The 14,591-nt window shown below is 40.8% G+C and overlaps 1 protein-coding gene across 2 annotated transcripts in view; it reads right to left on the bottom strand.

Moving 5' to 3' along the window:
- The window catches only part of LOC762517 (deleted in malignant brain tumors 1 protein-like), a 71,487-nt gene that overhangs the window by 35,559 nt on the left and 21,337 nt on the right, over positions 1–14,591 (bottom strand). For both annotated transcript variants that reach the window (XM_030984751.1, XM_030984752.1), the window contains exons 5-15: positions 12,719–13,027; positions 11,237–11,557; positions 9,961–10,082; positions 8,586–8,787; positions 7,611–7,919; positions 6,325–6,627; positions 5,060–5,166; positions 3,614–3,818; positions 2,201–2,524; positions 1,460–1,834; positions 678–826 (exon numbers count right to left, since the gene is read on the bottom strand). In XM_030984751.1, the coding sequence (XP_030840611.1) occupies positions 678–826; positions 1,460–1,834; positions 2,201–2,524; positions 3,614–3,818; positions 5,060–5,166; positions 6,325–6,627; positions 7,611–7,919; positions 8,586–8,787; positions 9,961–10,082; positions 11,237–11,557; positions 12,719–13,027 (2,726 nt within the window). The remainder of the gene's footprint in view (positions 1–677; positions 827–1,459; positions 1,835–2,200; positions 2,525–3,613; positions 3,819–5,059; positions 5,167–6,324; positions 6,628–7,610; positions 7,920–8,585; positions 8,788–9,960; positions 10,083–11,236; positions 11,558–12,718; positions 13,028–14,591) is intronic.

The following is a 14,591-nucleotide window of genomic DNA, read 5'->3' as shown; positions in this document are numbered from 1 at the left end:
ATAAGTCCGAGCTCCATTTTCCAAGACCAAGTTATATTTGGGCTTTTTAGATTTTTGTCTATCTAATCATTACACCTTTTTAGCCGAGTGGACTTGTCCTTTAATCAAAACAGAAACAGAGGTCTGCTTCAACATAGGAGTGGATTACACATGCCGCATCGGAGGTGTCAAGTGGATATGTCACTAGACTGTGGATCACAAGGTCCGCGGTTCAGTCCCACGCGGCACTAATGTCCTTTGGCGAGACATTGATCTACATTTGCCACTCTCCACCCAGGTGTTAAATGGGAACCCGGTAGGATGCAAAAGTTAATGTGGTTGGATTAGCAAGTAGTGCTTGTAAAATGACGACTGGCTGGAATTAAAGTCCCTCTTAATATATGAATTAAAATTATAACTGAACATTCAATAAAGCTTTATAAAAGTAATATTTGGAGCTCATGTCTTGAATTTAGTATAGCAACATAGAACCCCGACAAACAGAACAAAATATTTGTTGGTGATTAGTACACTTTACAAAAATGCGGCCATTTGACTGAGCGTTTACCTGGCAAGCTTTACAGATAGGAGCATATTCCTGGGGCAGAGGTTAGCATGGCTCAATGCAAAATGGCACAGAGTGACATATTTAAAGATTATATTTTTGGGTTACTGGTAATCATTAAGAAAGCATTTACCTGGGCATCCTGGATATCCCACATGTCATCACAGACTGTCCCCCAAGCATCATCGAAGTATATCTCTACCCTTCCCTCGTAAATGCTCTCCCCCTGGACCAAGCGGACCTCTCCATCAGTAGCATTCCCTGGGGTAGAGGTTGGCATTGCTATATGCAGAATGACACATCAAGAGTTATTCATTTATTAAAGGCAAGCTTTACAGATGGGAGCATTTCCTGGGGCAGAGGTTAACAGGGCCCAATGCAGAATGGCACAGAGTGACATATTTTTGGATTATTAATTAAGAAAGCTTTTTATTCTCACAAAGAAAATGCACTATTGCTCTTTCCATTTATATGACCATGCATTCGGGACATCAATCCATATTTTCGGGGTCATAGGCATTTTAAAACTTGCAGTCGCAGTAAGGGTTAAACTGGTAGGTAAGTTCAAGGTAATTGGTCATTATCGGTCCCACATGTTATCAAATGAGAATGACGAAAAATTACAAAAGATGAGCACCACAAGTGCCATTTTCCTTGCTATTTAGCCTGATCAAGGCTCTATTAGGGGTGTCAACTTGATAGAATCATCTGACATAGTAAAAATGCCGAGATTGTGGGTAACCAGGGATGCCAGTTAGAATTGATCAGAGGGCCTGAAAATCACCTAGAATGAGCTAGTTTGTACACAAAAAAAGCTGAAGCATGGTATGAAAAGAACTTGCATCCCTGGGGTAACGTACATGTATGGAACAAAATATCTTGGAATTGCCCAACATTGGAAGAAAGATTAAAGACCTGGATCTGTGCAGACAACTCCGGCGTCCTCAGAGTGGCCACAGTTGTGAGTTCCGACACCGCTGTGACGGCACTGAAAGAGGGAGAATTCTGTGCCGTCACACGCAAGGTTGTCCAGGTAGATGGGTCCAGACCCCGCCCCAAAGTTAGCCCCCTGGGGGGCGCGGATGGCAGGGCCAAACCCTAACTGCCGGCAGATGATGTTCCCCTCCTGGGTGTCCCAGAGGTCATCGCAAACTGTACCCCATTCTCCATTCAGGAAAATTTCCACTCTGCCCTCGAAAGGAAACAGCCCCCCAACCAACCGTACGTCACCGGAGGTGCTTCCGTTTGCATTTGTTGTCATTGTTGGTGTAAGAATGGTGGTGGTATTGTCTGTGCAGTTATAGGAAAGATTTGAATGTCATTTATATCCAGTAATAGTACTAAGGGTCATTGTTTATTAAAGAATTCAAGTGCATTCAATTACCAACTCTATCAAACTAAAAATAAGAGTTAAAAACTAGATATACATGTAGTACACCATGATTAAATATTTCCTGAATGAATTCATGATGCATACGGCTTAGGGGATTGTTGTCCTTCTGGTTGACATGTATGACATTGCTAGTCACTTTGTTTCTACATCCACACCTTAGGTTTTTACGCCTACAGTTCTATCTTATTTTGGTTTGCATATGAAGTTTATACTGATAACATTATCTTTAAAAGGAGGCATCAAAAACCTGACACAAAACATACCTGGAGGGATACAGGAAACACCTGCGTCCTCCGAGTGTCCGCAATTATGAACGCCGAAGCCGCCATGTTGACAGTTGAAGACGGTCACCTCAATTCCTCCACATTGGACATTGTCTAAGATGATGGGGCCGGTGCCTAGTCCGTAAGCTGCCCGAACCTTGGCTTCGAGGGCGCCGCTGAAACCGAGCTCGTGGCAGACCACCTCGGCATCAGACAGGTCCCAGCTGTCATCACAGATGGTTCCCCAGCTACCCTGCCAGAAGATCTCCACCCGTCCTTCGTACTCTGTTTTGCCACCCACTAGACGCACACTCTCCTCCGACTCTGGAAAACAAAAACATGGCAGATTTCATGATTATCAAGATATTTTGACGTCTGGCTAGAATGCTCCCCAGGGAGTGGAGAATGTGCATACATTGTGTGCGGGTAAGCCTGAATCCGATGGCTGAGGTAATAATATATATATATCTGTAAAGCGCTTTGAGAGGGCCTTTAATCCTGAAAAGCGCTATACATGTATAAGAACTAGCTATTATTATTATTCTGCACACCTAATGTACTGTTTGCTCTCTAATAATGTGGCCTTCATGCATAGTCAACAAGGAGATAACTGTACCCACTACAATAGCATATGTACCGCACTAAGACAAAAAAATTACTTACGGTATGCTAGGTACTCTCTGGATATCTATACCCTTGTACAAATCTAGTGATCTGGGGGTGCTTCACAAAACTTGTCATCAGTGACAAATGACAGTTTTTGTTATAAGCTACTGAAATCCTTGCTTCTGATTGGTTGTCAGCAGATTTGTCACTGATTTTTGGCATTTTTCATTGAAAAAAGGCTTAGTGAAACGGGTCCCAGGCCTTGAAGCATCCCAGGGAATAGATTTTCCATCATCATTTATTAAAGTTAGCATTTTCCCTTTTACAAGGGGTTATACAGACTTTCGCGCCACGACAACACTCCCTCCCTCGATTTCAATGTAGGATCAGGTTCAGGTATAGTGTTTGGTCCATGCAGGCTGGAAGTTGGGTATAATATGGTTAGTGAAGGAAATTGACCAGGACGTTATAGAGTACTGAAGCTGTGACGTCATCAAAATCTATTTTTATAGTTTCTCAAATATATTTCAGTGTTATTTGCTCTGGCTCCTAACCATTACAAGCCAGAGCAAATAACACTGAGTTCCTATAGGAAATATATTAATTCAGATGGTCATATCTCAGCCAATACTTAACATATTCAATTGGTTTTCGACATTTGGACATTATTTTTGATGCTCTTTTGGGAAATGAAGAAAAAATTGAGAAATTCTAAAAATATATTTTTGATGACGTCACACTTCACCACTCTATTGACCCCGAGCATGTGTCGTACAACTGACATAATACCATTAAGCAGATAGATACCTGCTGTTAAAGCGCACGATACGCCTGCATCTTCCCCATGGTTGCAGTTGTGATTGTTGAGTCCCCCGTTTGAACATTGAGACAGGAGCATCTCTTGGCCCGTGCACTGGACATTGTCGTAGACGATCGGTCCCGTTCCTGGACCAAATCTTGAGCTAGAGTAGAAGTACCTGGCGTAGCCATAACCCAGTTGTCTACACACAACCTGCGCACATAGTAAAGGATTGATTCATTGATTGATTGATTTATAAGTTTACTCTGATGCTATGAAATCAAGTAATTGCTTGTACATAAGGCCTACAAAAAAAGATGTTGTATTGCCTTAAGGTGCCATAACATTTGTCGGTCTGTCGGAAATCTTTTCGTCTTTTTTTCTCCTTCTTTGGGCTGATATTTCTCAGTTTTGAATGCTTCAATACATTTTTTTTGTAAAAACCAGTAAAAAAAATTAATTAAAAGCCGACCGTAGATTTCAAGATTTTGGGGTCGGTCACAAAGGTCAATACAACATCTTTTTTGTTACGCCTAAGTACTGGTAGTAATCCATGATCCTTGAGTTTTTCAGTCCTATACAAAGGACTTGGTAATTATAAAGAATTAACACCTCATTGAGGGGTACTATCACACTGACTTGGTTTCAAAGCCTGCATGGATCTCAGTTCTGAGGTCATTGTGCCTCCTCTCAAAATTTGCATCAAAAATGATATTCAATATACATGTACATGAACAACAATGAATATTATTATTTGGGGGTAAAGCACACTTCTGATAAGAGCCCAGGAGCTAAAAACAAAAGTGGAAAGAATCACGTACAACACGTACAGGAATATTTAAAAAAAGTGAAAGATGGCTCAGAATTATCTCCAAACGATCTCAGGAACTCAGGTTCATAACATTTCCCATCAAATTAGTTTGACAGATACAAGTTTCAATTACATTGCATGTTTTAAGTCTTAAAGCCCCTCTACAGTGTTGGGAGCCCCAGATTCGCCCAAAACGTGATGGCAAAATTCACTTAAATAATATCATGTGAAAGAGGATGTGATTTAAGACACACTTCTGCAAAGATTTCCACATAAAAAATGTGTTTGAAGACAAATATTGATAAAAGAATACCTAATTTGGGTTTTTTGTTATACTCAGAAAACCCAACTTTAAAGGGGCTTTAAACATCTACCGGTATTGGAAAGTTTGCAGGATTCTATGAGCATTCTGATTTCCAAACAATTATTTCAATGTAGAGACGATTTTGAAGTTTAATGACGTTTATATTGAAAAATATATTTGTTAAACAAATTCTACTTCACGCGATATTACAACCCTAAAGACTACATGTATATTTAATAAACCTGTTCACTACCAGATTCTGTAAAACCTCATAGACTTTAAACAGGGTACCGGATGGCCATCCGGTTCCCTTGATCAACGGGTTAACCAAAATATTACCTGAGCATCAGTAAGATCCCATAGGTCATCACAGATAGTTCCCCAAGTTCCATTTACCAAGACCTCAACTCTGCCTTCATACGGATTGCTTCCATTGATCAATCGGACTGCAGGAAAAAGGAGAAATCATTCGACACAGTCCTTAAAGCCCCACCGCACTAGTTTGGCCAAGGAGGGATTAGACCTCCCTGCATGGTCACTGACTGGTTATCTCATAAGAAAAAGAGGATCATGGGGGACCATGGTCACCGATAAGGCATTGTTTGCTACATAGAGGGCGCAAGTAGCTATAAGTAGTGCAGTGGGGCTTTAAAGTTCACTTGAAACTTTGAAAACTTTAAGGTGTACCGATCAACAAAACATATTCTGCTCTTGATGTAAATTAGGGTTTGATGTTGCTAAGGTGTGGTCAAGCTATGAGCTTCAAATGTTTCTTCTACAAAGAGATGTTGAAGTTTGCACTCCTCGTAAAACATCTTCTTGAGTACCGGTATACTACTTATGTGCTTACATACAGCTGATGCTTCTTATTTCTATACAACTTTCATCTCATGCAATCAAGATCAATTTGGTTTCATCAAATCTCTTCTTACATTGCGTTTATCCTTGATTTGCAAAAAATAATTCATAATTATACAACACAAATGGGCACAACATACAATGCACATTGTTACACATTTAACCATGACTGGCTTGTGTACAACTACTCCATTGTTGACTCAACTTTCACAGTCATTATCGCAAAGCTGATTTTGGGTTTAGAGATAAGGAGTTGCAACTGACCACTTGGTATGCAAGTGATGCTCCCCCTTCTCGAGAGTCTCATCTCAATCAGTGGAGATAAATTTGCTAAATAGCCCCCTTCTCAAAATTACATATTTATATTTGATATCACAAAAGTTATACATTAGGCTTGCGGTTGCACCATGTGAGAGAGGGGGAGGATTGTTACAATCACAAAAGTTATTTTTGGTTTCAAAGAAAACAGATGCAACTCTCCAGCTGGGGTACAAGTGACACGCAGCTATCCTCCTCATAATTCCCATCCAAGCTAGTCAGGATAGATTAATTTCCTTCTCAGAATTACTCTTTAATCTTCAAAACTGATTTTGAAACAAACAGGGACCCGTTTCACAAAGTATTTTTTCAATGACAAATGACAAAAATCAGTGACAAATCAAAAGCAAGGACTTCAGTAGCTTATAACAAAGACTGTCCTTTGTCACTGATGACGTTTTGTGAAACGGGCCTCAGGTGCGACTTACCGGTTGGCGCACAAGTCACACTGACCGGTTGCGTACAGCTGTCTCTCTCAGGACTCCCGTTGCATACAGTCAGGGTGGACTCGGTCCCGTCGCATCGGTAACTCCTTGGGGTGGTGATCGCAATGTCCTCCGTGCCATTTGTAAGGGTTGCGTTGGCAGACATGGCATTGGCCATTCCAAGCTGCCTGCACACCACGTTGGCGTCGGCCATGGTCCAGTTGGAATCACAGATGCCGCCCCACACCCCGTCTCTCAGCACCTGGACGAATCCTCCGTAGGCGCTGGTCCCGTTCACGAGTCTCACTATTGATAATAGTAATTTATGATGATAATTCAGTCAAAACTGCTTTAGTGACCACCTTTCTACAAAGACCACCTGTCTACAAAGGCCACATTTGTTGTTTCCCTTGAAAATGGTTTCTCATTGAATCATGTACTAAAGGAACCTGTCTACAAAGACCACCTGTATACAAAGGCCACTTCTTGTGTTTCCCTTGGGCAATCGCTATAGACAGGTTTGACTGTAATATTAATAATACAACTACTAAGAATAACAGCAACGATGTTCATAATATTAAGGTCATACATGTACCACCAAATTGAATAGGTCTACTGTCTGTGAGTACATCTAAGGTAGTGTACGAGTTTAATTATCTAGCCTGTAGTTACAGCATTTAAAGTAAAAATGCATTTAAAGTAAAAACGCTGGCTCATGATTAGGTCTGTCTTTATAAGGATTGGGTTATTTTTCTCTACCAAGGTACACCTGGGTAGAGAGAGAACTTTAAATAAAATACCTTGACATAGGACATGCCGTGGCCACGTTCAAGCAGTTTAATGTCCAATTATCCACATCAAAATATTCACTAGGAAGAGGACAGGGTATTGAAGGCAGTTAACACCCACATTTCCCCCTAATTGCTTTTCATATTACTCCCTACAGACCAGTCCTGTCCTTAGAACTTATCCAGGGGAGTGTTTCACAAAGACTAAGATCAACTTTAAGTTGGACTTAACTATGGCACGCCTTTCATGCCACTGGTTGCTCTCACCATTGGTCTCTCAATTATGATCTTTAGATAATAATTTTTTCTTCAATAATGAACTATCAAAACAGGTAAATTCTGTAGATTTGTGGCCACGATTTGTACGTCCCTTGAGAAACCAATGCCAGGAATGGTTAGAGGAACTTGTGGCATGAAAGGCCTGCCATAGTAAAGTTACACTTAAAAAGGATCTCAGTCTTTGTGAAACACTTCCCTTTTATATCTCCTCATACTACTCACAGGGTAAGGCACACTTAACGGCTGCTTGCTCTGGACATCCATCTCCAGTCAGGGGTGAGGTCTGGCACTGACCGAGGAAGGCTTCGTCCGACAAGCACTCGACGCCGGACAGGAAGATCATCTCGTTGAGGGTCACGTTGCTGTAGCGGGATGCGGGAGAGACGCTGACCGCGGGTCCAAGCCCGAGCTGACGACACGCTACGTGACCGTTGGCTATGTTGAAGTCTTGGAAGCACACGGCACCCCACTGGCCCTTGACGCTGATCTCAAGCCTGCCCTCGTTGGCAACTCCTCCGTCAATCAAGCGAACTTACATGGAACAGGAATGATGGAAGAAAACTTAGAGTCACCTTTATGTCAATATTTCATTTAAAGGAACGAACTAAAGTGGCTATCAGACAAGCGTTTGCATGCACACATGTCATAGAGCAAACTTCTACTAACTCATTTCTACAGACGGTTTTGATTGCTGTTTACATGTTATACCATTTTTCAAATGCAGGGATTTCTCTCTTCATCGACTAACAAAAAAATTGTTGCTTTTAAAGGAGATTGACAGCTACAAAGAACAGCAAAAAATTGTCTTTCACTGGAAGACATACTTGCGTTCAGGTTTAGAGCAAATCAGCTGTACATCAACAAGTTTACTCACATGTTGTTTTCATATATACACTTGAAATATCTCTTGCCAGAAGAAGAATTGAAAACTCATATTGTGAACAAAAGACTACTGCATAACCAAAAACAGTACAGAGCTAAACAATTTGGGGTGATTTGTCCACTTGAAAACAGAAAATAAAACTTTGATAATACTGGTCCCTGTTTCATAAAACTTGTTATCTATAACAAATGCTAAATTTGTATGACAAATTTGCTCTCAGCCAATCAGATGCCATGATTTCAGTAGCTCATAACAGTTATTGCAAGTTGTTATTGGTAGCATGTCTTATGAAACGGGGCCATGCATGGTCTTACTTGGTGGTCGACAAACAACGCCGGCATCCTCGTTGTGGTGGCAGTTGTGGGTATGGATGCCGTTGCTCGCACAGTCCAGCAGGGAGGGCTCCGTGCCGTTACACTGCACATCATCCAGGAAGATCGGCAGGAAACCTGGACCAAAGATGGCGTTCCTGGCCGCAGCTGCAGCCGTTCCAAGTCCAAGCTGGCTACATATTACCTACAAATTTGTATTTTGTTTACAATGTAAAACATTAATCATTGTGTCCGTCACATTTGTGGCTAATTACTGTTAATACATGTACAGTCAAACCTGCTTTAGTGACCACCTGTCTATAAAGGCCACTTATTGTCTTTCCCTTGGGCGGTGGCTGTAGACAGGTTTGACTGTATATGGAAAAGGGCCATTTTGTATCCATTTTCCATATAAGCAGCCAGTTTGTAGCCATTTGCTTGACAGTACCCACTTTGAGAGGCAACACAAAAGACAAGAACAAATCTTCTTGTCTAGTGGTATGGGATACACTACAAAATAGTGAAAATGGATAGAAAAAGATGGAAAAAATCAGAATACACAGAACAAAGGGAGAGTCCATAACAATAGAGACATTGGCTATATTTCACTGTGATAAAGAAATTAGTTCAAACATACATTACCTGTAGATGGACAAGTAAATGGACAAATTATTAACCCCCCCCCCCCCCCCAAAAAAAAAAAAAAAAAAAAAAAAAAAAAAATCATTTCCAAAGCAAAAACTCCATTCCTCTAAATCGGTCATCGATTGACGACACTGCAGAACTTCTCATGAAATTAAATGTGGTCAGTGGTGCAGGAATCAAGACTCTCAGGCTGGAGGGAAGCACAGGGGTTTGGGGTTTTCAAAGACAGTGACAAGCCACGCAACAAGGGTATCGCAGTTTAAGTGGGGGGCACAAGTGCTAACTAAAATTCTCAGACGAGCAATAAATAAGGGGGAGAGTATGGGAGTTCTGTTGAAAAATGGGGAGGCATTGAGGGAATATAATAATATTCTGTGTTTAAATAGCGCTCAATACATCGATCCAACGATGTGCCAAAGTGCTTTACAGATATATTATTACCCCGGTCATCAGATTCAGGCTTACCCGCAAACAATGTATGCACATTTAACACTCCCTGGGGAGCATTCCAGCCAGTCAAGCGCACACTTGCTCGTCAAACCATATGAACTTTCGCATCTTACCGGGTACCCATTTAACACCTTGGTGGAGAGTAGCAAGTGCAGGTAAATATCTTGCCAAAGGATATTAGTGCCGTGTTGGGAATCGAACCCTCGACCATCGCATCTCCAGTCAAGTGCCTTAAACCATCGACCACGACACTCCCACATAAATATATAATACGAAGCCATACCTGAGCTTCCTCCAAATCCCAACTGTCGTCGCAAACTGTTCCCCATTGTCCGTTATACTGGATTTCAACACGTCCTTCAAAGATGTGGTTACCGTTGACTAGTCGAGCAGCTTTGCTGATGTCTAGATAAGGATGACCAAGAGATAGCTAGTTTGTTAGTGTCCGTATCATTCACTTAACTCCTTCTATACCATGAATTAAGTTTCTAGAGTAAACATTTGATTGTTTCAATTCGTTGCTAAATTAGGCTTCAAACATTTTTTGTGAGAGTTGATTTTAAATTCTGTTTTGGGAAGAATTTAAAATGACTTGCTTAGACGATCAAAGTGTTCAACACTCAAGTTGTTTGGCAGTATTAGGCGTGCATAGCATGGGAGGGGTTGAGCAATTAGAACATTTGCTAGAGTTGTTTTTGACATCACTATATAGACTAGGTGATGTGGATCATTCACTTTACTCCTTCCATACCATGAATTAACTTTATACAGTAAATTTTTATTTCTTTGTTTCGTTGCTAAATTGGGCTTCAAACATTTTTTGTGAGTTGATTTTAAATTCTGTTTTGGGAAGAATTTAAATAGACATGCTTAGACGATCAAAGTGTTCCAACACTCGAGTTGTTTAGCAGTATTTGCCGTACATAGCATGGGAGGGGTTGAGCAATTAGAGCATTTGCTAGAGTTGTTTTTGACATCACTATATAGACAAGGTGACGTGGATCATTCACTTAACTCCTTCCATACCATGAATTAACTTGATACTGTAAATTTTTATTTCTTCGTTTCGGTGCTAAATTGGGCTTCAAACATTTGTCATGAGAGTTAATTTTAAATTCTGTTTTGGGAAGAATTTAAAATGACTTGCTTAGAAGATCAAAGTGTTTAACACTCGAGTTGTTTGGCAGTATTAGGCATGCATAGCATAGGAGGGGTTGAGCAATTAGAATATTTGCTGGAGTCATTTCTGGCATCACTATATAGACTAGTTGACGTGGATTTGACTCAAGAACGTTTCCTTGCTCGAGGAAGAGAGATACTAAACTTAAGCAAGATAGATACACCTACTTCTTTTTCCTTGATAGAATTCAAAGTATCATACCATAAATCTGGGCTCCACAAAATCAATATTAAATATTTAGTTGCCTAGTTGGTAGAATTTCTTTCCAGGCAAAGACATCGGACTTGTAAAAGTCAGAAGTACTTTCCATTAATAGGACGATATGCTAGTCCATGTGGAAAGGGCCCAAGTGTCCTACAAATTCCCTAGGGATACGTACCTGGAGGACCGCAGGAAACACCAACTACACCAAGGTTGCCATCACAGTTCACTTGGTTCATGATCCCAAAGCTGCAGTCGCTAAGTGTCCTCTCCTCTCCAGTACACTGTGGGTGCGCCATGAAGTCCTCATCCCCAGACAGAGGACCAAACCTGTCCAGATTATTGGTCATGACCTCAACGACCTCCCCAAACCCAAGGGTCCTGCAGATGACTGTGGCGTCCTCCTCCGTCCAGTCATCATCGCAGATCGGCCGGGATTTACCACCGATCACTACCTCCACCCTGCCTTCCAAGGGGGTCGTCCCGTTCCTGAGAACCACTAAAGAAAAAGAGAAACATGTTGCTCAAACTTCTCACGCAATCGAAGGATAGGGAGAAGGTTGAGTTCAGGGGGGTGTTTCACAAAGATCCTAAGTTGAATTTATCTCAAAGTTGGACTTAATAATTATGGAAAGCCATAAGCATCTTTGAAAATATTTTGTAAAAGTTATTTTAAAAGGCATAAAATGTTGATTCAAATCATTCATATTTTCTATTATCATGGTAGATTTCATGTTCTCGATGTGGAATTTATTAAAAATCTAAAATACTTGAATTTTTGCTTTTGAATGTAGTTCATTATAAGGCTACAAATGGCTCTCCATAACATCTTAGTCCAACTTAGAGTTAAGTTTGACTTAAAATCTTTGTGGAACACCCCCCTTGTATAGATGAAAGATAATTTGTGAGCTTTCTCTTTCCTTCTATGTCACTTGGGAGATTACAATAGTAGAAATGTTCCCTAGTTGTAAAGGACTGATCTTCAAATACCCTCATACATTGGGGTTGTAATTATTTGATATGATGAAATATAGCTGAGAAACTCGGACCAAACTTTCTTGCCACATGCATGTGTAGTCCCATTTCTGTACAAACTGCATGTTGATTACGGCATGCTGAGTAAATTTCCTATCCTTCTGATGATTCCAAAATCTCACATTATATGTGTCCGGACATCTAACTTTTGGAGCACTGTGTTCTTTGTCATTGGATTTAAGGCAAAATATGCATTAAGCCGCGATGAAACCTGGGGGTATTATAAGATAGACAATTATATCTTGCGAATGGATTCATGAAAATTTACATACCTGTACCAAAATCGTTCTACATACAGTTTTGGTACGCATCCGGGTAACCAACCTGTCCGGACACACATCATATGGGTATACCACACGATTAACCTTTCAAATAACTTCTAGTCAGTTTCCTCACCAATACTTTCTTTCATGATATAATTAGGAAACCACTGCTGAAGTTAGGGATTTGATTAGTTTTACAGATGAGGTGTGGCTAGATCATAATATTGCCTGTTTAAAAAGGGCATTAACTCATAAACAAGGTTATCTATATTAGGTTTTAATTAAAGTTCTTATTTACGGAGTGCAGTGCAAGTCAAAATTGTCTTTACAAACTAAGTACATTAGTACATCCTCAAACTTACCTGGCAGGGAGCAGGAGGTACTAGCCCTGCCGCTATCACATGCATATGCACCAACGCCATCAGCTATGGTTGAATTAATCTGGCATCTGAACAGCTTGGACTCCCCTCCGGTGCAGTTGACATTGCCGTACGAGAAGGTGAAGCCTTCCTCCTCTATGACAACGCTGGTGGCCCCCAAACTATTGCCATAGCCCAGCGTCTGACACACTACCTCCGCGTCCCTTATGGCCCAGTTATCGCTGCAAAGAGGGGTCCAGGTCTTGTTGATTGCAATCTGAACCTCTCCTTCGTACTTATTGCTGAGTCGGACTGTGGGAGAAATATGAGAAATATAAAGATGACCATGAAGAGTTAGAATGGTTGCCATTGTTTTCATTCCACTAAGTTGTCATAACACATAATCAACCAAGCAAGAATCAACTCTGGTAAAGAAACAGTTGGAGAGCGCAACAAAATATTCAATGAAGAACCTGGGAAAATAATGTACGTAGCTGAACAGAGGTACTCAATATAAAAGAAAACAACTCAGGGAAGTCCATTGTGCTCTCATCTATTGGCCTGCAGCAGACCTCACTTGATCGGAAAATATCTGAAAGAGGGACTGAGAATGTAAGAATCCAGAAAGAAGAAGAACCATAGCTCAAAGGTGAACCAATAGGAATGATATGGGATGAGGATGATCGAGTCAGGTGCAATGTCCTGAATAATAAGGAAGGGTGGACAAGAGAGACATGAGCTGGGTGGAGCTGATGAAGAGAAAACTGAAATCAAATAGAAATTCTGCTGTAAGTGACGGGAAAAAGCTTGAAAAATCTTGAAGAAAGAAGAACATGAAAGTTAAACTTTAATTACAACCTCCCCATTTTAGGAAAGCAATTTTTTTTTTTCCTGAATAATAATGAAGGATAGATGATGAAAAGAAAAAGGCAATGAGATAGAGGATGGACCCCTGTAAGGAAAACAGCAGACCTGTTTACTAATTTTATGCAAAGATTTCTCTCAAAGACTGAACAGCTTGCTAGAGGCTTGCCTGACATAGCAAATGATTAAATGCAAAGTGAATTCTTCTACATTCATTCCTCCTTTTTACATGTTATACCACCTCCTCCTGCACTTCCATCCTCCCGCTGCCCTTCTCCCATCCTCTTCATTCTCCTTTTTTCCAATCGCTTATTCGATCCCCTTCTAAATTTTCACTCCTTTCTCTTCTCCCCTCCCTCCCATTCATCTACTATAGCTGATCTCCTCTTCTCCCCTCTCCTCCTCTTCTATCCTCCTACTCCTCCTCCTCCTCCTCCTCCTCCTCCTCCTCCTCCTCCTCTTCTTCTAATCTTCTTCTTCTTCTGTCTTTCCATCAGCAAAACAAGATCAAATTAAAGGTTACTCACATTTTAAGTCATACAGGTGTGCGCCTCTCTAATGGGTAACTTTTTCACAAAAAATCCCTAAAAATGGGTCACATGGGTCCCATATTTAACAAAAATAACCCTAAATATGGCTCCGCTTTTTCAAATTTTTGAAAATCGTCAGGGTTTTTGCCATGAAAACACCTGAAAATTTTGAAAAATGGGCTTTACTTTGAAAAAAATCCACCAAAATGACCCTTAAAAAGGGGTAGGGGTTTCAACGCTTCAGCGGCACACCCCCGTAGAAACTAAGAAAACTAATCTGAGTACGTACCCCCCCCCCCCCTCCTCCCACTTGGATTAAATCTAGTAAAAGACTGTTGTGATTCTGATATAACATATTAAACCCCCAAAACTACACAAGCAAATCAACAGCACAAAATGAAGCGGCTGGAGTTAGCCTCATCCCTGGAGTTAGCTGACCCTAGCAGTCAGACCGCAGCCGGTGCGAAAACCCTCTATTTTAT

The sequence above is a fragment of the Strongylocentrotus purpuratus genome, unplaced genomic scaffold (genome assembly GCF_000002235.5).
Source record: "Strongylocentrotus purpuratus isolate Spur 01 unplaced genomic scaffold, Spur_5.0 spur5_scaffold_14, whole genome shotgun sequence".
Classification (NCBI taxonomy): Eukaryota; Metazoa; Echinodermata; class Echinoidea; order Camarodonta; family Strongylocentrotidae; genus Strongylocentrotus; species Strongylocentrotus purpuratus.
The sequence above is the reverse complement of the archived record's forward strand: the minus strand, read 5'-3'. Positions and strand labels throughout refer to the sequence as shown.